Source organism: Enhydra lutris, unplaced genomic scaffold (genome assembly GCF_002288905.1).
Source record: "Enhydra lutris kenyoni isolate GAN:26980312 unplaced genomic scaffold, ASM228890v2 scaffoldscaffold59, whole genome shotgun sequence".
Lineage (NCBI taxonomy): Eukaryota > Metazoa > Chordata > Mammalia > Carnivora > Mustelidae > Enhydra > Enhydra lutris.
Genome location: NW_019154143.1, coordinates 10,061,291 through 10,082,257, shown reverse-complemented (window position 1 = coordinate 10,082,257; position 20,967 = coordinate 10,061,291). Strand labels below are relative to the sequence as shown.

Here is a 20,967-nt window from a genome sequence, read left to right as displayed (position 1 = left end):
TTTCTGTATATCCTCACCAGCATCTGTTGTTTCCTGACTTGTTAATTTTAGCCATTCTGACTTGGCGTGAGGTGGTATCTCATTGTGGCTTTAATTTGTATTTCCCTGATGCGAGTGATGTGGAACACTTTTTGATGTGTCCGTTGGCCATCTGGATGTCTTTGCAGAAATGTCTGTTCATGTCTTCCACCCATTTCTTCATTGGATTATATGTTCTTTGGGTGTTGAGTTTAAAAAGTTCTTTATAGATTTTGGATACTAGCCCTTTATCTGATATGTCATTTGCAAATATCTTCTCCCATTCTGTCAGTTGTCTTTTGGTTTTGTTGACTGTTTTCTTTGCTGTGCAGAAGCCTCTGATCTTGATAAAGCCCTAATAAGGATATGGACTTCTTTTAAGAAGCCAGTACTCCTGCTCAGCCAGACCTCCTGATTTTCAAATTTAATACAAAAATTTTCAAACATACAGAAAAACAAAAATAGTGACAAGTTAGATTCCAAAAATTAAGATTGACTTGGTCACTTCATCTACCCTTTTTCTTTGCTGAGTTAGACAACCTATTTCACCCCTATTTTATGATGCATCCTTTTTTTAGTAGACTTCTAACATATCAAGTTGGCTAAATTAAAAGAGATTGATCCCACTCAGCGCTGGCAGGAATTTGGGTAAGAGGCATTCAAACAGTGGATTGAAGAAGGAAAATTACTGCTCAGTTAAAATCATAATGGTAGGATTACTGCCAAGATGGCCCCAACATTCTTTCTCTGTCTCTAACTTAACATGTTATTACTCCCATCAAGAAGTGAAGTTTAGGGACGCCTGGGTGGCTCAGTTGGTTAAGCAGCTGCCTTCAGCTCAGGTCATGATCCTGGCGTCCTGGGATCGAGTCCCGCATCGGGCTCCTTGTTCTGTGGGGAGCCTGCTTCTCCCTCTGCCTCTGCCTGCCACTCTGTCTGCCTGTGCTCGCTCGCTCTCTCTCTCTCTGACAAATAAATAAATAAAATCTTTAAAAAAATTTAAAAAAAAAAAAAGTGAAGTTTAGGGGCACCTAGGTGGCTCAGTCGTTAAGGGTCTCCCTTCAGCTCAGGTCATGATCCCAGGATCCTGGGATCGAGCCCCACTTCGGGCTCCCTGGTCGGTGGGAAGCCTGTTTCTCCCTCTCCCCCTCCCCTGCTTGTGTTCCCTCTCTCACTGTGTCTTTCTTTGTTAAATAAATAAATAAGATCTTTTTAAAAAGATTGTGCTTGGATGGCACAGTTGGTGTAGCACCCAACTCTTGATTACTGCTCAGGTCATGATCTCAGGGTCTTGAGATATAGATCTCCACTCAGTGTGGAATCTGCTTAAGACTCTTTGTCCCTCTGCCTTTATTCTCCTCTAAAAATAAGTAAATAAATCTTAAAAAAAAAAAAAAAGTGAAGTTTATTTCCCCTTCCTTGAATCTGGACTGGACTTATCACTTGCTTTGACCAACAGAAAGTGGTGGAAGGCCTCATCAGATTTGAGAAGGCAGAAGAGAGCATCAGTGATCTAGAACATAGAACTAGAACATAGAACTATAACATCTGTGTTCTAGATCAATAAAAATTACACAGTCCAAAGAACAGAGGCAGAGAAAGAAAATGAAGGATAAGTAATGGAGCTTTATAGACATTCCAATACATATGTAATGGGAATTTCCAAAGGCAGAAAAAAAATATCTGAAGACTTCATTGGAAAGTTATTGGTGTTCTGGGACTTCCAGCAAAGCCAAAAGAGGACTGGCAGCTTCCACATTCATCCCCTAGGTATCCAGCTACCATGTAAAGAAATGTAGTTCAGCCTAGCCAAGTTGACATTTTAAAGCCATTATAGTCCATTCCGTGTCAACTTGACACCCACACACTTTACAGGAACTATTATAAAAGAACTCTGTAAGAACCCATATTCAAAAAGTATGTTGTCCTTACCATACATAGTGTCCTGGAAAAGTTGTAAGAACCAACGGCATCTTTAACTTAAAATTAGCAAAACTTCTAGAAACACTTTAGCAACCTTACCAAAGGTAGCCCTTATGGCCAGAAGCCCTGATGGCTATATAGGTCACTCCCTTGGGGATACAATATTATCCCCCTAAAAACTGATAACTGGAAGGCCCATTTATTTAGAGATTCTACTGCCAATACTAGACTCTGCCCTGCTGCATGCAGACATGGCAAAATAGTGCAGGAGATTCTTGTACTATACCTAGTTCTAGCATCAACAGGTCAACACTGTCTTCCCACAGCATCTTTCTAAATAGCCTCTTTGTGCTCTTCAACCATGAGGTTTTATCTATAAGAAGAGACATCAGAGAAACCTGCTCTTGAGCCTCATTGTATGGGACTTTATCAGGTACTGTTAACAAAAAATACAGCAGTGAGGGGCACCTGGGTGGCTCAGTGGGTTAAGCCGCTGCCTTCGGCTCGGGTCATGATCTCAGGGTCCTGGGATCGAGCCCCACGTCGGGCTCTCTGCTCAGTGGGGAGCCTGCTTCCTCCTCTCTCTCTGTCTGCCTCTCTGTCTACTTGTGATCTCTGTCTGTCAAATAAATAAATAAAATCTTTAAAAAAAAAAAATACAGCAGTGAAACCAGAGAGTCAATTCTTCAGTATGTATTTCACAACTAAAGAAGAAATTCTTCCAAAAGTAGATGTGGTACAACTAGAAGCCTACTCCAGTAGAGGACTTCAGACAAGATTCTCCAAGATACTCTAGAAGCAGCTGATCTTCAGAAGTATATAGCTGACCAAAGACCTCTGGAAGAAATAGCTGACCTCAGATAATGAATAGCTTCTGCCCAAGATGTCAGACTGAGACTTCATTAAAGTCCTGTTTTGTTTTTCTTCTGCTTGCTTCTATTCTTTTTCTCATTCCTATAGGTCCCTGGTTGCCACCCACCCATAATGGTCCTTTTTTCTCTTTCTCCTTCCATATAATTGTTAGGTTGGAACATATTTACTCTAATGCCATTCTTAAATTATCCCAAACAGTAAGTACTACTCTCAGTCTTACCAGTTGCTAAATATGCTGTCCATTGTTATGATATATTATATATATATGAATGAACAATTCTGGTCTCGTCATATGAGACTATAGGGAATTATAGCCAATTTTTTCCACATGTACCTACAGAGACAAATGACCTTAAACAAATCAACCTGTGACTGCTAGTGTCCCTGACTCCCATAAAAGGCTAGTTACTACAATCTAATGATCAGACCACAGGTAACTGTAGACTTGAATCTGACAACCTTTGTAGTGTTATGGGTCAGTTACTCATCACTTGGGTAGTAGGAATCCAAATAGGTAACAAAGCTAACGTAAGGCTTTGGTCCCAATCTCATGTCCTGGGCAACTTTTTCCCCCCTTGATTTCTATGTGCCCCTACTGGATTCTGCTTCCTTTGCTGCTAGGACAACTGTCTTATTTTTCTCACACTAAAATCTAATGCAGTTTAGAAATAGTATCCTAAGATCTGAGTGTGTATAGAAATCCTTTGTACAGAAATCCTAACTGTTAGTCACCAATGCTGGAAATTCTAACACAGATAGGAGCTCCAAAATGAGGAGCTTGACTATTCAGGCACTCTGGCAAGTTGCTAACTCATTGTTTATGTGGACAATCAGAGCAGTATTTCCAATGGAGGGAAATAAAAAGACTTTAGAAGACCTATCACTGGGGCGCTGGGGTGGCTCAGTGGGTTAAGCCGCTGCCTTCGGCTCGGGTCATGATTTCAGGGTCCTGGGATCGAGTCCCGCATCAGGCTCTCTGCTCAGCAGGGAGCCTGCTTCCCTCTCTCTCTCTCTGCCTGCCTCTCTGTCTACTTGTGATCTCTCTCTGTCAAATAAATAAATAAAATCTTTAAAAAAAAAAAAAAGAAGACCTATCACTGACTCTGGCAGAAGTTATTAATGATATCACCTCTTACCTACATGGAAGATCTGTAAATTTGCCTCATTTCGCTGGCACAAGTAGTTACGGGTATTTGTGCTACTCTAAACCTCTAATTGACTAACCATGGTGGCATCTGTGCCATGGCCATAATTTCTTGCTGTTCTTAGATAAATGAAATAGACATGGTAGCACTGGGTATATATTGCCTTAAAGAAAACACTACTTGGCTCAATACTTCTTCACAACTGCTCTCTCATTTGATTATTGCTGTGATAATACAATAACAAAAGATATGATACAGTTTATATGGGGAAAATTGAAAAATCTGTAAGTTGTGAAGATCTGGAGGTCTAGTATATCTGAATTAGCCAGCCTTTCTCAAGTAAGGGAATGACCAAAGCAGGGGAACTGAGGAACTAAATATACCAACGGACAATCGACACACCATATATGACAATAGAACTCTGACACACTCCTCTGCAGTAACCAACCTGAGGGGCAAACCACGGACTCTACAGCAATCAGCTCAGAACAGCCAGAACTTGGTCAATGACTGCTAGTACCCCTATTTTGTTTGTCCCCACGTTCAACTTAGGATCAACCATAGAGAGCCAAATAAGCTCCCCAAACCAATCATGTAAGATGTCCTGGGGCACCTGGGTGGCTCAGTGGGTTAAGCCTCTGCCTTCGGCTCAGGTCATGATCTCAGGCTCTCTGCTCAGCAAGGAGCCTGCTTCCCCACTCCCTCTGCCTGCCTCTCTCCCTACCTATGATCTCTCTCTCTCTCTCTCTCTCTCTGTCAAATATATAAATAAAATCTTAAAAAAAAAAAAATGTCCTGCTCCCAGTTAACCTACCTCCAGCTTTCCCGTGCTAACAGCCTCCAATCAGGGCATCCTTGAAGCTTCATTCTTTTTCTTCTCATTTTAAAGCATTCTTCCTTTCTGCATGCCTCTGGATCTCTGCCAAATGCAGGTGATAGTAGCTGATCCTTTGCAATAGCAAGCTCTGAATAAATAGCCTTTGTGCTTTCATTTGAGTGAGCTTCACTTATTTTCACAAGTACAGAGCCCTTCATCTTACAGAGAAGGCTGAGACCCAGAGAATTGTGGATGTGACCTCACACCCAAATGGCTTTGCAGTATTGGGTCTTGAGAAACAGATTCCTGGTCATCTGTCAATATCCATCATCCTCTTTTTCCTTAATAACAGAATCCCCCATCTTTTAACTGGGCTATTTGCTGCCCAGGACAAAGACCAATTTCTGGCTTCCCTTGCCATCAGATCTGGTCCTGTGTCTAAGTTCTCGCCAGTGATCTGTAAGCAGATGTAGTATATAGCAGTTATTTGTTGAGGAATATCTAAAGTACAGTCTTCTTGTTTATGCTTTGTTTATTTGGATAATAATTGAAGAATTGAGGATGTGGAGAAAAGGAACTCTCTTGCACTATTGGTGGGAATGAGAATAAAGGCAAAAGAATGTAGGTAAAATTAAGTCTCCTTATAACTTACAGCCCATTGGCAAATACTTGGGTGGAAAAAAAAATAGAAAAAAATAATTGAAGAAGTATTTTCACATTGACTTGAGTGTGTGCTTCTGTCATAAAGAACTTGGCTGGTCTTTGTCCTTGGTTCCTGGGAGGTAATTGTGAAATCTGTGGAAATTCCTTTGTACAGGAATAAGAGTGTCTTTGTTATTCATAGTGGGTCTTGGGGAACCACACCTGATAGTTCATGCAGATGAGATGACTCTTGGGATGCCTGGGTGGCTCAGTCAGTTAGACATTTGCCTTTGGCTGAGGTCATGATCCTGGGACCCAGTCCTGCATTGGGCTCCTTGCTCCACAGGGAGCCTGCTTCTCCCGCAGCCTGCTGCTCCCCCTGCTTGTGCTCCCTGGCAAATAAATAAAATCTTTAAAAAATATATAAAAAGGTGACTCTGGTTTCCCCTGGTTTATACTAATTAGATGATTCAGGATGGGGGCTGGCCAAGTGAGAAAGACCCATCTTGTGATTAGAGAGTTGGGACTTTGAGCCATGTGATATCAGCCTGACCTCCAGGGAGGGAAGGGGCACTGGAGATTGAGTTCAACTGTGTGGTCATCCAACCGTGACAACATGAACCCCAGTGAAAACTTTGGCCTATGAAGCTCAGGTAAGCTTCCCTAGTACTCTGCATAGTTACACACTGCTGTACCAGTCAGTGGTGTGTTCCTGGAGAAGATGAAAGCCTCCCATCTGAGATGCTGTCAGACCTCAATCTATGTGCCTCTTCCTTAGGTTGAATTTGATTTGTACCTTTTTGTTATAATAAAATTGTCATAATAAATATAGCCCTTTCCTGAGTTCGGAGATTTGCTCAGAGAATTATCAAACCTGAAGGAGTGGTGGGAACTCCCAAATTTGTAGCCAGCTGGTCAGAAGAGTAGCCTAGGGTCCCGCACATTTGTGGCTGTTGTCTGAAATGAGAGCAGTCTTGTGGAGTACTGTATCTTTAACCTGTGGAGTTTGAACTAGTTCTCATAGTTGATATGAGAAGTCATTGTAGTGCTACAAAATAAAATAGCAATGAGTTTTTATGTACACACATACCAACCCACCCCCCAAAAATGGAACAATCCCAATCTACATTTGAATCTGAAAAATAATTATAGGAATCAACATTGTATTTTTCTAAAAAAATATTTAATTGGTAGTTTTCTAGAAGTAAAGTTTTTCATCTAATACAAAAGTGTGATGTCAAGGGCACCTGGCTGGCACAGTCAGAAGAGCATGCGACTCTTGATCTTGGGGTGGTGAGTTCAAGCCCCATGTTGGGTATAGAGATTACTTAAATAAATACTATTTTTAAAAATGTGGTATATCGATGGGGCGCCTGGGTGGCTCAGTGGGTTAAGCCGCTGCCTTCGGCTCGGGTCATGATCTCAGGGTCCTGGGATCGAGTCCCTCATCGGGCTCTCTGCTCACGGGCAGCCTGCTTCCCTCTCTCTCTCTGCCTGCCTCTCTGTCTACTTGTGATCTCTCTCTGTCAAATAAATAAATAAAATCTTTTAAAAAAAAATGTGGTATATCAGGGCACCTGGGTTGCTCACTTGATTAAGTGACTGCCAGCTCAGGTCATGATCTGGAGGGAGTCCTGCATAGGGCTCCCTACTCAGCAGGGAGTCTGCTTATCCCTCTGACCCTCTCTGCCTCATGCTCTGTCTCTCAAATAAGTAAATCTTTGTTTTAAATATTGTATTTATTTGAGAGAGAGAGAAAGAGAGGAGCGAGTATGAGAGGGGAGAAGTCAGAGGGAGAAGCAGACTCCCCGCCAAGCAAGGAGCCAGACATGGGACTCGATCCTGGGACTCCAGGATCATGACCTGAGCTGAAGGCAGAGGCTTAACCCACTGAGCCACCCAGACACCCCAAATAAATAAATCTTTAAAAAAATAAAATGTAGTATATCTGTACAATAAAATATTTTTTTTATAAACAGTGTGAAGTCAGAAGCAGTGAGAAAACATGGGCAATACAAGTTTCTCAAATTAACACCAGGTTAGTAAACACCTACTGTCTGCTCATTTCTGAGAGGAAGTGGAGGAAATTATCTGAAGCAGCTGATAATCTGGTTCAGGAGACAAGAAAGTGGCAAGCTGATAAAAAATGCTTTAAAGAGATCAAGACAGTAATAAGAACTACCCAAGACATCTTTTCATTTTTAAAAACCTTAAGCAAATGCAAATGCTTTTACAATTGCAAATCAGTAAGATATGACTTTACATCAGTGTTCAAGAGAATTCTTCCCTGATGAGAGGGTATTTGAACAGGGTTCTACTTAGTAGGCTTCCGAGAAGTGGAGAGGGCATTCCAGGCTGGTGGGGCAGGCAGGGAAGTGTGAAGGTATCTCCGAGGTATGGCAAGCAAATTAGTTTGTCTGTAATAGAGGTTCTTGTCAGGAGTAGCAGGAGGTTAAGGCAGAGTGAAGAGGGCGTTAAATACCAAACTGAGGAGTGAGGATTTTTCTTGTAGGCAGTACAGAGGCTTTCAGACAAGGCAGTGGGTACAGACTGATAAGAATGGTTACCATAGCAAAGATACACAAGACAGACAGATGTTAAGCAAAGACCAGCTACAAAGTTGCGGGTATCCAGGTATATAAAGTGACTTAAGTTGGGGTTAGAAAAGAACACGGGCAGGAAAGGTAAGACAAAACAAACTAAGACAGTACTAATGTAGTAAATTTGCTGTTTCTCTCCTGTATACTTCGGCTCTCTGGAAAGAAATTCCCATGATTTCTAGGTTTCTAGACTGGCATTCTGATCTCAGCTGTCTAGATGCCTCCATTTATCCTGTCTGCCTGCACCTCTCAGCCTTAGCCAACCTGTTGGACCTCTAGATTCTGCCTGTCTGCATGGACCCACTTTGAACTGATTCCCTGAAGTCTAGGCTCAGTGACTTAAAATGCTTGAAGGACTGTCTTTAGTATAAGCTAATCTTTTTAGTCAAGACTCCTCTGCTCTCTGCCAGCTCCTACTCCTGGCTTCTCCACATAAATTTCAGATGCATCATGATATGAACTTGAGACCCAGAAAGCTTAGGGTTAACTACTACAGAAAATAAAGACATACAGATGGCTTGAAATAACAGACAAGGTAGGAAAAGTAGTTTAGCAATAGTTGGTATATCTGTATATTTGATGTTTTATAAAAGCAGTTTTACTGAGGTGTAATTTATATACCATAAATTTCACCCATTTTGTGTGTGCAATTCAATAATTTTTAGTAAATTTACCAAACTGTTCAACCATCAACATAATCCAGTTTTAAGCCATTTGCATCACCCCAATAAGATTCTTTCTAATATTTGCATTTACTCCCAGTTGCTTCTCCCAGTACCAGACAACCACTAATCTACTTTGCCTCTGAGGATTTGCCATTTCTGGACATTTGCTACAAATGGAATGGTGGCATCTGGCTTTCACTTAGAATAATGTTTTTGAAGTTTTGATTTTTTTTAATACCCACATTTTAATGATTTTAATGTTTAAAAAGATTTTATTTCAAAAATCCCAAATCTCAGAGCATAAAGATCTAATGAAAATTGCTTTTTGCTCACACTTTAAAAATAACACTCCAGCCTCTTAGAGGTAACATGTAGTGGCATGGGGGGTTTTGTACGGGGAAGACCTTCAGTCTCTCAATCTCAAAACCACAGCTGTGAACCAGAAGGAAGAGAGACCCAGCCCAGCGCCATGGCACTTTCAAATCAGTTTTCTTAGCCCTAAGATAGGGTCTGGCTGAATCAGTGGTGGTTCTCGACCTAGCGCAGCTTCCATTCTCTTCACCCACACAGTAGCACCTCTGCTCCCATCAGTAACAGGATAGGGAGGTGAATCACAGTGCCGTTACAGAGAGCCCCACCAGGTAGAAAATCACAGGACTTGTTGAATCACTCAGATTCCTTTCAGCTCTTGCTTTATGAATCTCAAGCCTGAAAGGAACTTTTCCCACATTCATTAAGTTCCCAGGGTTTCTCATTGGAGTAAAGCCTTAATGTATGCTGAGACCTGAACTATACTAGTGGGTTTTCCCAGTTTCACCAAATTCAAAGTCATTCCAGTACACATTCTCTGATGTGCAAAATGGGTGGAACATTGGCCAAAGGCTTTTCCGCGTGCATTCTATTCCCAGGTTTCTAACTAGCAGGGTGAGTTCACTGATATTTGTAAATGAAAGAGGTTTGGCTGAAGATTCTCCCACATTCACTATTTCCATAGTGTTTTTCTCAAAAATAAATTCTTTGATGTTTATTGAGAGATGAGCTCTAAAAGGCCCTCCCACCTTTATTGCTTTCAAAGACTTTTCTATGTGTTCTTGCTGCTTAGTAAGAGAAGTATCACAGATTGCTTTTACCACACTTGAGTTATCTGATATTTATTTATTTACTTACTTACTTACTTTCTGAATAGTATGTGACTGAAGGCTGTGCCACACTCAGTGCACTGATAAGGCTTCTTGACAGTAGAAACTGTCTGCTGTTGAATAATATGTGTCCTCTGACAAAAGCCTCTCCAAATCAATCACATTTACTTGGTTTCTCACTAATATGGATCCTCTGGTGTTTGATAAAGGGTGAGGTGTGACAGAAAGCCCACCTTTTCTCTTGACATCTAAAGAGCCTTTCTTTAGCATGTACTGTCTGATGTTGAATAAGACAGGTCTTCCAACCAAGTCTTCCCACATACATTACACATACAGGATCTCTCTCCAGGGTGTGTCATGTGAAAACTGTGTGCTCCAGCTGAAAGCCTTCCTACATTGACTGAATTCATATGGCTTTTTTTCCAGTATGACTTTTCTGATGTTTAATAAGGGATGCAGTATGAGCAAAGGCTCTCCCACATTCATTACATTTGTAAGGTTTCTCTCCAGTATGAAATCTGTAATGTTGAGTGAGAGATGAACTCTGGCTGAAGGCTCGCCCACATTTATTACATTTGTAAGGTTTCTCTCCAGTATGAAATCTGTAATGTACAATGAGAGATGAACTCTGGCTGAAGGTTCTCCCACATTCCCTGCATTCATAGGGCTTTTCTCCAGTGTGAGTTCTCTGATGTTTAATAAGAGATGAAGTATGACCAAAGGCTCTTCCACATTCATTACATTTGTAGGGTTTCTCCCCAGTATGAAATCTGTAATGTAAAACAAGAGATGAACTCTGGCTGAAGGCTCTCCCACATTCACTGCATTCATAGGGCTTTTCTCCAGTATGAGTTCTCTGATGTTTAATAAGGGATGAAATATGACCAAAGGCTCTTCCACATTCACTGCATTCATAGGGCTTTTCTCCGGTGTGACATCTCTGATGGCGCCTCAGTTCTGACTGGAAATGGAAAGACTTCCCACATTCATTACATTTACAAGGTTTCTTTCCTGGATGGCTTCTCTGGGAGTTATTTCTCCCTGAAGTCTGTCTGAATTCTGTGTCACATTTATAGGCTCCTTCTCCTATAGGAACACTGCGTTGGTTAACAAGGACTGATCTTAGGTCTAAACTTCTCCCAAATTCACTCCGTTCATGATCTATCTTAAGGGTGGTAGATTTCTGAGAGACTGGCATTCCTTTCAGATGTCTCGCCTGGATTTTTGGTTGTATCTCTAATTGGTCATCACAACCACAGGTTGCTTTCAGTTTGCAGAAGCAGAATTCATCTCTGATGTATTTTTCCACTGATGCTATCTGGAGTAATTCTTCTTTGGAAATTCCCTGATTCAGTACTGATTCCTTGGCTTTAGGCCTTTTCTCCCAGTCTGAGAGGAGAGAAGGAAACAAAACAAAACAAAAAAAAAGACAAGACATTCTCATATTAACTGTTCCATGTGCCCAGAGGAAGTAAAGTCCTATAATGGATGTAAGGTAATGAAGCTTTAAAATAATACCCGAGATGTGTACAGTTTCTTTCAAGTATAGTGTATATCTGAAGAAGGTTTTGGAGTTATCAAGAGGTGATAAATTACTGAATGGAGATTAGGAAAATCTAAAAAAAATAGCGTTTGGATTCCAGTACACAAGGTAAATCTAACATAAAGATGAGAAGAGGGTAGGAAGATGTCCTCCACAAAGTCCCCTCAGCACCTCAGTAATATATTACAGTATATAATTGTGACAGGCAGAGTAATTCTCCCCCAAAGACATCCATGCTCTAATCCCAAGAACTTGTAAATGTGTTATCTTACATGGCAAAAAGGACTTTGCAGATATGATTAAGGGCCCAAACCTTTAGATGGGGAGATTATCCTGGATTTTTCAGATGGGCCCAATCTAATCACATAAGTCCTTAATTAAAATCAGAGAACATTTCCTGGCTGGGTCAGAGAGATGTGTGAGAATGACTCAGCCCACCACTTCTGGCTTTGAAGATGGAGTAAGGGTGCCATGAGCCAAGGAATGTAGCAGTCTCTAGAAGCTGGAAATATTTCTCAGTTGACAGCCAGCAAGAAAACAGGGATCTCAGTTTCACAACTGCAAGAATTGGTTCTGCCAACAACTCAAATGACAGAAAACAGAATCTACCCTAGCGACTCCAGAAAGGAACACACCTCTCCTGACATCTTTTTTGAGATCCATGCCAGATTTCTGACCTATGAACTATAACTAAACTCGTGTTTAAAGTCATTAGGTTTGTATTCATTTCTTTCAGCAATAACAGAAAACTAATGTAATAATAGTAACACTTCTGAAGAGGTAAATGATTACTGATGCCAGTGCTCCCAGAAGCCATATTCTGAGTCAGTAGGTCTCATGTGGCCCCTGGAGATCTGGATCTTTAACAGGCTCCCTGAGAGATTCTGAAACACAGCCATGTTTGTAGAGCACTGTCAAGACTAGATCCAGAGGTCACACCCTTAATCCCATTCTAGAAGGAAAAAAGATCAAGAAAATATGAATATAGCAGAGATTAGCAACTTCAGTCTCTGATCTCTATTCTAGGCTCCTTTAATGAGGCCCAGCCTGTGCTCCCAGGATATGAGCACTTATTTCCTGAGATTTATCTCTGACCCAGGGCTATGATTCTACCTGAGATTGATAGTGGCACAGACTGTCACCTTCCTCCATTGTGCCTTAGTTACACATGGCAGGCAGAAGAGCTTGAGTCCAGAATTCTGCTCCAAGAAGTGAGGCTCATCAGGTACTCTCAAGTTACCTAGGAACACGTGGTCTCAAAGAGGTGACATCAGTAGACAGTAAGGAGTAATTTTTGTTCCTGGAACCACCTCTATTGAAGCTCAGCTTGATCAAGCATGAAGTGTCTCTACCTTAATCTTCTTGACATCTACCATCTGTCCTTGCCTGTAACCCTTTAATTTCTAGGCTACTCTACTGTTTGGTCTTTCATTAACTCTCTTAACCCTGCTGGCAAAGGAGGGCCTGGCCATTTACAACTGTCAATCCTTTGATTCCATCCAACATCGTCCATATGACATCTAGTGATGCTGAGTGGCACCAAGAACCCAGAAAGGGTGGGCAGAGATGGGTTCCAAAGTGTAAATGCTAGAGAAGAAAATGAGCATCTCTTCTTTCTGACACCAGACAATTACAAAAGCCCGAGAATATTCAAAATACTGCAGTGGAGAGCTCCTGACAAGTGGTCTTACCTTCTCAAAGGAGAGCCCCGTGAGCAAGGGTTCAGGGCAATTTCTCACCCATGGCTGGTCCTTATTACGTGTGATGTTGCTTAGTTCTCATTCACTCACCTGTCGAGATTTCTCCCTCTAATACACAGGGTTCTTTCCCTTTTTCCAACTGGGAGATGACATATGGTTTAGCCACTGGAAACCCTGATGGTAGAGAAAGAAAAAGACCATGACTCTGTATGTTAGAGGCCAAGGCTTTGGCTCTAGGTCTTTCTGGGGGAGATCAGACTGTAGGTGTAGAAAGCCTCCAAAGAATAGGCACTGTAAAATATTGGGAGCACAATCATGAAACTTCATATGGAGCAGAACTTTTTCTAGGAATGAGGACCCCAAGGACAATGTAAATGTCTAATTCCATAACCCCAGGGCAAAACTCAGCAAACAGGCCTAGAAACCCCAAGCTTTTAAACACCAATGAAATAAAGATGGCAGGCCTGACAGGCAGGCTTTGGGCTTTAGAGGAGCTGAGCTCACCCAGAGAGGCCAGGTTCTTGAAGTTCTCCAGCATCACTACCCTGTATAGGTCCTTTTGAGCAGGGTCCAGCTGTCCCCATTCCCACTGGGTGAATTCCACAGCTACATCCTCGAATGTCATCAGATCCTGAAACACAGAAAATACTCTTGTACCCTAAGGGAACACACTAGCAGCCCCAGGGAGAAGAGTGGGTGGATGTCTGAGTAAAACCTTAGGATGTAGAAGGGATTCCAAGAGCTCCTAGCTATCCCAGTGCCCAGTGTTTTTTGTTTGTTTGTTTGTTTGGATTTTTTTAGATTTTATTTATTTGACAGACAGAGATCACAAGTAGGCAGAGAGGCAGGCAGAGATAGTGGGGGGACATTAGCAGGCTCCCCGCTGAGCAGAGAGCTTGATGCAGGGCTTGATCTCAGGATTATGACCTGAGCCGAAGGCAGAGGCTTTAACCCACTGAGCCACCCAGGCACCCCACCAATGCCCAGTTTTGGGTCTTGTCATCCCCAAAATATTTTAAGCTGCTCCAGGGATTGTATTATTGTTACTACTTGGATCCTACCCACTGATGCCGACTTGTCAGTATCACGCTGCTTAGAAATATAATCAGGATCTCAAGATCTCAGGCCTACAGAGACAGTCTGCTTACATAAGGGAGGTAAATGCAATCCATTTCTTCCATTTTCCACATAGTTGCATTTAATTAGAATCAACTACAAGTAACAGACTAATATGTTTTGCATTCCTTTTTTCTTAAAATGCATTTACTTATTTGAGAGAGAGCATGAGTGAGTGTGGGAGGGGCACAGAGAGAGGAGAGAGAAACTCCAGCAGACTCCTCACTGAGCTTGGAGCCTGACATGGGGCACCATCCCAAGACCCCAAGATCATGACCTGAGCCCAAACCAATAGTTGGACGCTTAACCAACTGTGCCACCCAGAGGCCCCTGTTTTGCATTCTCAAATGCACTAGTATCAACAGTCTCTAACTATTTTTGAAACTTGTGGCCTATGATTTTAAAGACAAGTTTTACTAAGTCCAAATCAAATATTGGGGATTTAGAATAATGTATCACCACCACCACACAGTTCAGTGAAAGTATATCCAGTGGCCTTATAACGAATCAGTAAGTCTTTTGTGAGTTTGATTAACACGAATCCTCTCCCCCAAACCCTAATCACTTTTTGTCCCGACTCATTCAATTCCTGAATGTGCAAAACTGACAGACCCTGAATCCCAGGTCCCCACAAGGTACAACCATTCTGTGGGTCCCAGTCAGGACTCTCCTGTCATCCTCTGTAACAGCAATCAGAACACCTCCCATCTGACTGTTAAATCCCTGTTACTTTTCCCAAAATATGTTTAGAAATCAAATCCCATTTAGGCATTGATTCCATAAAATAAGTCAAAGTAAAATTTTACATTAACATGAAAGTCAGTCCAAAATAGTCAAATATGGAAAACTCACTGCTATAGTAACATCTTGTGATAGATTATATTATTTGCTCAAAATAATCACTGGCTCTCCCTACAGGATTGAGTTCCCTGTCCCAACAACCCAGGGGTAGTCAAACAATCTGCTTTCACAAATGGGATGTAAAACAGGTAATGCAGGCAAGATATAAACCTTTGTTGGTATAAGTCTTTGAGAGTTTGCTGTTGTTATTACAGCATAACTAGCCTAAACCGACTCATTATGAAACTAGTACTTAATGTAGGGTTCTGCCATAGCAAAAAGCCTAAAATATCTGACTTTGGCTTCAGGGCCAGTAGTAAAGAAACCTACTGGTAAGATGGCAACCTACATGATTTGATGGTGAACTGTGTGCTAAAACTGTTGTCGGCAGTAACTGCAAAGATGAACAATGTAAACATGAACTTGTGATGTTACAAGAAGAGGCTTGAACATCAGTAGTGTGAGCTGGTTGTTACTGGCAGAATCTGACAAAACATTACAAGAAAAAAAATGAGCTTAAGAGTTTGTGAGTTTACAAAATAAAAATGGAAGGCAAAAGAAAGTGTCTAGAAATTCCAGGACTTGGAGAGTTAGAGATTAAACTAGTTTTCCTTTCCAATTGGTCAAAGACAATATAGATAAGGCTTTTGCAATGACAAAGGATGATTAAAACTCAACCTAAGGGAAGGACCAAATTATGAGTGTGGTAATCAAACCTTTTGTTTAAACCTCTGAATAATTCCAGATGGCTCCCAGGATATCTTTAGGGCAACCAAACTGCTTACTGTCTAAAAGAATGGCTGTCCTGAGAAAAACCCTCAAAGCTCCACAATTAAGCCTAAAGAAGTGTATATTTTAAAAAGAACTGTGGGTAAAACTTGACATATGGAAGTGACAGAAAACAAATACATTAAAAACTGATTACATTTTGAGAGTTACACTGAACGTCCATGACTTGAAAAAATCCTTGGGCCATCAACCTACTCAGGCAGGATGAAAAAGCTGCCTAGCCCTCAAGTGAGTTTATTCTCCAATATCATTTCCTATGTGACCAAGGAGGATACTGCAAAAGGAACTTGTGGGGCAGAGCCAAGAGCTAAGGAAAACATGGGACCCAGGAGCTCCACCTGGGGAAGAGAACCCAGACAGAACCAAAAGACTTCCCAGTCCCAAGATCAGTGGTTCTCACCAAGTCTGCCAAGTGGAATATCTTAACGGTTATGGACCTGAGACTGCTGGGCTTCTCCCTTGCTTCCCTGTTTTGAATAGGGGTTTCTTACTGTGGTTATCCTTTTCCACTGTACGTTGGATATATGGATTTGGGCAGTTTGTCCTTTTAGTTCATAGGTCTCCAGATCCAGAGGAGAAACATCCAGACCTGATGTTGAGGCCATCACCCCATCCAGGACTTTGATCTTGATGTTCCTACTAGGTAACTAAATGGAGTTTTTGGGTTATCTCTTGGGGAGGGAATTTGTGTGGAGGAAAGCAAGTGAATTTTTGTAAGAAAACAGACAGTGGTAGACTCATTAGTTGTTCAAAATTCACTGCCCCTCCCCTGGCGCCCCTCACTATGGGAGGCTTATATTTCCCATCTCACTGACATTAGGCTTGGCCACATGACTTGCTTCAGCCAATGGATTGTGGGTAGAAGCAACACATGTCCTTCCTGGGCAGAAGCCAGAAGAACCATCTCCTGGCTCTGACATTGCATTTTTCCCTGCCACATAACATATCCCAGAGGAGGACTAATCCTTTAGCCTAAATCCCAGAGCAAAGAGGGTGTGGAGCAGTCACAGCCAGTCCACTACTGATACATAACAGAGAAGAAATACACCTTTGTTACTATGGGCCATTGAGATCTATAGGCCATTGTCACCACGGTATAATTAGATTAAGCTCTCTGATATACCTCTGAATGGGTACATCAAGGCCAAAGAGGTTTAAACTCTATTTATTACTCTACTAGTTATTTGTGAGACTTCCAAACTGGTTGGGGTTTCCCCCATTTGCTAGAAAATTAAACACAATATCTATCATTAAGCTAGAATACATGAAACTATCATTTAGGTAGTACCAAGATGGTATCACCTTGGCATCCATGCTAGGAAGCCATGCAGTCTGGCATCCACAGCCCTCCACTTGGTTCTCCGGACCACTATAGCCAACCCTGAATGCACTTCTGGAGTCAGTCACCATTATCCCTTCTACCCCCATCACAACTGCAGCTCACAAGGACTAAGCAGTTACCATTTGCCAGAAGACGGCAACAATGATATGAGCTAGCTACATTACTGAGTGGTTAAGATCTCAGAGCCAGACAACCGAGATCTGAAAGTAGAATGCCTTCCTTATGAGCCAGATAACCATAAACAAGTTACCTTATCTCTCTATGCCTTGGCTTTCTCAGTTGCCTCTCTGTGCCTCAGATGCCATTCTTCAAAATGAGAATGTTTGAAAGATGAAATGAGGTAGTTCAAGTAAACTGTGTAGAATAGTTCCTGATACATATTTAGTTCTCAGTACATAATGGCTATTACTGCTTTCATCATTATTAACATGATTACCATCTTCATTTTACAGTTGGAAAAAACAATGCATAGAGAAGTCAGGTGAGTCTTCCAGCAAGGAAGTAGTGCGTTAAGTCTATCTCCTCACTAATCCAGGAAGATAACATCTGAACAGGGACATAGACTCAAAATGGCTTCCCCACCTTTCTATACCCTCAGAACCTTGTCCCTCTTCTCCATGAGCCTTCCCCCAGCCTCTCCAGCACAGGCTGATTTTACCTTTTACTAAACTTTGAAGGAAAGGCCTATCCGTGCCACTCCCATATGTTATTAAATCATGCATATCCTCACTGTGACTGGGGCTGCATCCTAGGTACCAGAGTCCTCTCCCTTCTGTGGTAGTGACATTCTTTCAAGGCCAGGGCTCTCTCACATTACTTGGTACTCACTGCAGTGCTCATGACAGAAATAAACCAAAAGATCTGAGTGAGTACATACAGAGCAGAGAGGAGAGGGCCCTGGAAAGGGCCAGGGAGGCCAGCATCCACCTTGATGGGCTCAGGCTCCTACAGAGCAGGAATTGGGGTCAGTTCCCCTTGGCATTGAACAAAGGGGTTCCAGAGAAAAGGGGTCAAAGACATCCGTAGTTTAGTCATTTGAGAAAAAAACGAAGAGAACCTCAACTCACCTGGGGCCTGGCTTTCAGGAATAAACTGGTTGTTCCCTTTTCTCCTGGGTATCTCTCTGGAGGAAGAGGAGGGTCCTGAGAAGGGAGAACTAGGAAGGTAAAAGGAGCCATAAGGAAGGCTAACCCCATGGCCTTTGCAGCTCCCAGACTCCCCACACTAGAGATCCCTGAAGACTCAGTGTGTCTTGGTTCTGGGGACAGAGCTGGTTCAAAGGGAGCTGAGTGGCAGCCTCTAGCTCTCTCACATGAGAGAGAAGTGCACAAACTCCCCGCCCCCTTCGTGTCCAAAGGCCACAGCAGGCTGCAGGTAACTTAGGTTTCACCATAGCTTGGCCACTCCACTGGACAGTTATTTACTGGGCATCCACAATATAAACGTGGAGAAGACTTCCAAGAAACTTTAAATCTAGCCTGCGGTATAAGACAGGTTAAGAATACAAAACAAGGTCCAGGGCAAGGCCACAAAGGGATACAGACTCTAAGGGAAAGCAAGTCACACCTTTCCCCTCATCCTTGGGAAGCCAGCTCAAAGGTCGGTTCTTCCTGACAAGTTCCCAAGCATCCTTAGGTCTCTGCAACCATACTTTGCAAGTCCCTCTATGATAGGGTTTTGTCCCTTACTGCTTTTAAAGCCTGAAAATCAACTATACCAGATAAGTGGTCATAGCTAACAACAACAAAAAAAGCATGGGTGGCAAGCAGCATGGTACAGTACAGGTCAGCACTTCTCAAACTTGAAAGTGTGTATGGATTCCTGAGGATCTTCTTAAACAGACTCTGATTCAGTGAATGTAGGGTAGGGCCTGAGAGCCTGCATTTCTAAGGAATTTCGAGATGATTCCTGTGCTGGTGGTCTACAGAACACAAGGCATAAAGGAATACAGAGAGGGTGATAGTCCCAGAGATGCAGCCCAGTTCTGCCATTGACCAGTCTCGTGACCTTGAGCATTGGCACTGAAGACTGAAAAGTCAAATTAAAATGCCGTTTGGTGAAGGACAGTAGATTCTAAATTTACAAAGGAATGGCTTAAAACCTCCTGGGTCACCTAGATTTCCTCCTCCCAAACACTAGTGAAAGAGTGGTACAGGAGGTGCCCCCCCCCATGTGCACTGCTAATCGTGTACAATTGAGCTAGAGGAATCTTATCAATGAAGCAATAAAGGAAAGGGCGGGCAGGCTCTAAATGGCCCCACTGCCCTCTGATCTCCGGCCAAGGGCTACTCCCCCACAGCTTTGTATTGTTCACCCTCTCCCTCCCACACAGGAAGAGATCCTCTCCGGCCCGCTACTCCCTCCTCTGGCTTTTGGGAAGACTTCCGTGGCCATCCCCTCCACTTTTACCATGTTATCTGGATACTGGGACCTCATGCTCCTGGGCCTGGCAAATTAGGAAATGCCACAGGGAAGACGGTTACAGGCTCTGCCCCATCACTGGAGTCCCCGGCTTATTTCTAGAGTCGTCCTCCTCCTCGGCCCACTACTAACTCCCCAGAAGGGCTTCTGGCCCTCTGCACCCTTGAGAGCCAAACCTGATGCTGTGGAGTCCATAGCTGGGTCTAAGGGGCGACGTACTTTCACTAGGTCCAAATCTCTGTTCTGCGGCCGCAGCCCTGCAGTCCTCCCTACGATTCAGTGAGCAGGGAGCACGCTGGGTGACACCGGGCATTCCCACTCCGCGCGGTGACGCCCAGCCGACCCGCACGGCCCTGAGCAGGGATATCAAACCCGGACTGCCGCCCCGGCGCGGAGCTCTGCCGCCCGAGGAGGGGCCGTTCCCCCGCTTTCAGGCGCGCTCTCAGATCCCTCAGGAGTCGGGCCTGGGCGCACTGGTGCCGCTCCGCCGCCTTTCTCGGGACCAGGCTCTAGAACCCAGTTCCCTCGCAGACCCACACCCACAGTGACGACTACACCACCAGGAGGTACGTCCGTAGCCACGCCTGCGACCTCGGGGGCCAGTGCGCCTCCATGGCCCTAAAACAGCAGGGATTCGGGAGAGAGCCTCACAGGGACACGGACAGGCTCTGCAACTCTGTCCTCTAGCTCTAGGCCCCCATAGTCCCTCGCAGGTGGACAGGTGGAGGAGCACTCCCAACCGGGCTAGGGCGCGGTGCCCGCGATAAGCCTACGCGCCCGAAGTCACAGATCCCACAAAGACTAAAGCCCTTCCCGGCCCCAGACCTAGCCCCTGAGCCCAGACCGTCCCGAGCCTGCGCAGATGAGCCGCCTCGCGGGGGTCAAACAAGCGAGCGTCCGGGGCGGGTCCGCGGGGCGGGGCGAGTGGCGCCTGCGCCTTGGGGGCCGGAGAGAATGGTCCTGATGGTGCCGGCGGGGAGTCCTTTGGGAACGGCCCTGTTAGCCACCGACCAGGGTAGAGGGTTTCCCGGGCTCTCACCACCAGCTGGGAACTGAGAGCAACTTCCATTTTGGGCTCCATAGCCAGGTTTGGGGCTGTCCAACCAGAAGCCACTGGAAATTTGTTAAAAAGAGAAGCCTGGCCCTACCCTGAATCTGCCAATAAGGATTTACAGGAGACTCTCTAAGCATATCTCTTACAGAGTGCCCAGACATACAGATGGCTTATTGCTAGTTACTTACTGCTCTTCTACAGGCCATCCCGTGCCTCTCCGCCTTCCTCCCACTGTTCCAAGTTCAAAGTTCAGAGAAGGGTCAACGAAGAAACGAAATGGACTCCTTCCTGCTCCAGAAACAAGTATCATTTACAACCTAAGAAATGTAGAAATGGTCTG

General features: G+C 43.5%; 1 protein-coding gene across 4 annotated transcripts; it reads right to left on the bottom strand.

The window, feature by feature from the left end:
- Positions 1-8,941: 8,941 nt before the first annotated feature.
- On the bottom strand, positions 8,942-20,378 carry LOC111158486 (zinc finger protein 514-like). 4 transcript variants are annotated; one of them, XM_022520531.1, is made up of 6 exons: positions 19,653-20,378; positions 18,945-18,952; positions 18,220-18,308; positions 13,570-13,696; positions 13,150-13,239; positions 8,942-11,217 (listed from the first exon to the last, which is right to left on the bottom strand). In XM_022520531.1, the coding sequence occupies exons 1-6, from the start codon at positions 19,766-19,768 to the stop codon at positions 10,229-10,231; spliced, it is 1,419 nt and encodes a 472-aa protein (XP_022376239.1). In that variant the 5' UTR covers positions 19,769-20,378; the 3' UTR covers positions 8,942-10,228. The 4 variants fall into 4 exon arrangements, with proteins under 4 accessions (XP_022376239.1, XP_022376240.1, XP_022376241.1 ...); XM_022520534.1 differs by lacking the exon at positions 18,945-18,952 and adding an exon at positions 12,479-12,605 and having other exon boundaries at positions 11,169-11,211; positions 13,156-13,239; positions 19,750-20,378; XM_022520532.1 differs by lacking the exon at positions 18,945-18,952 and having other exon boundaries at positions 8,942-11,211; positions 13,156-13,239; positions 19,750-20,378.
- Between the last annotated feature and the right edge of the window lie 589 nt (positions 20,379-20,967).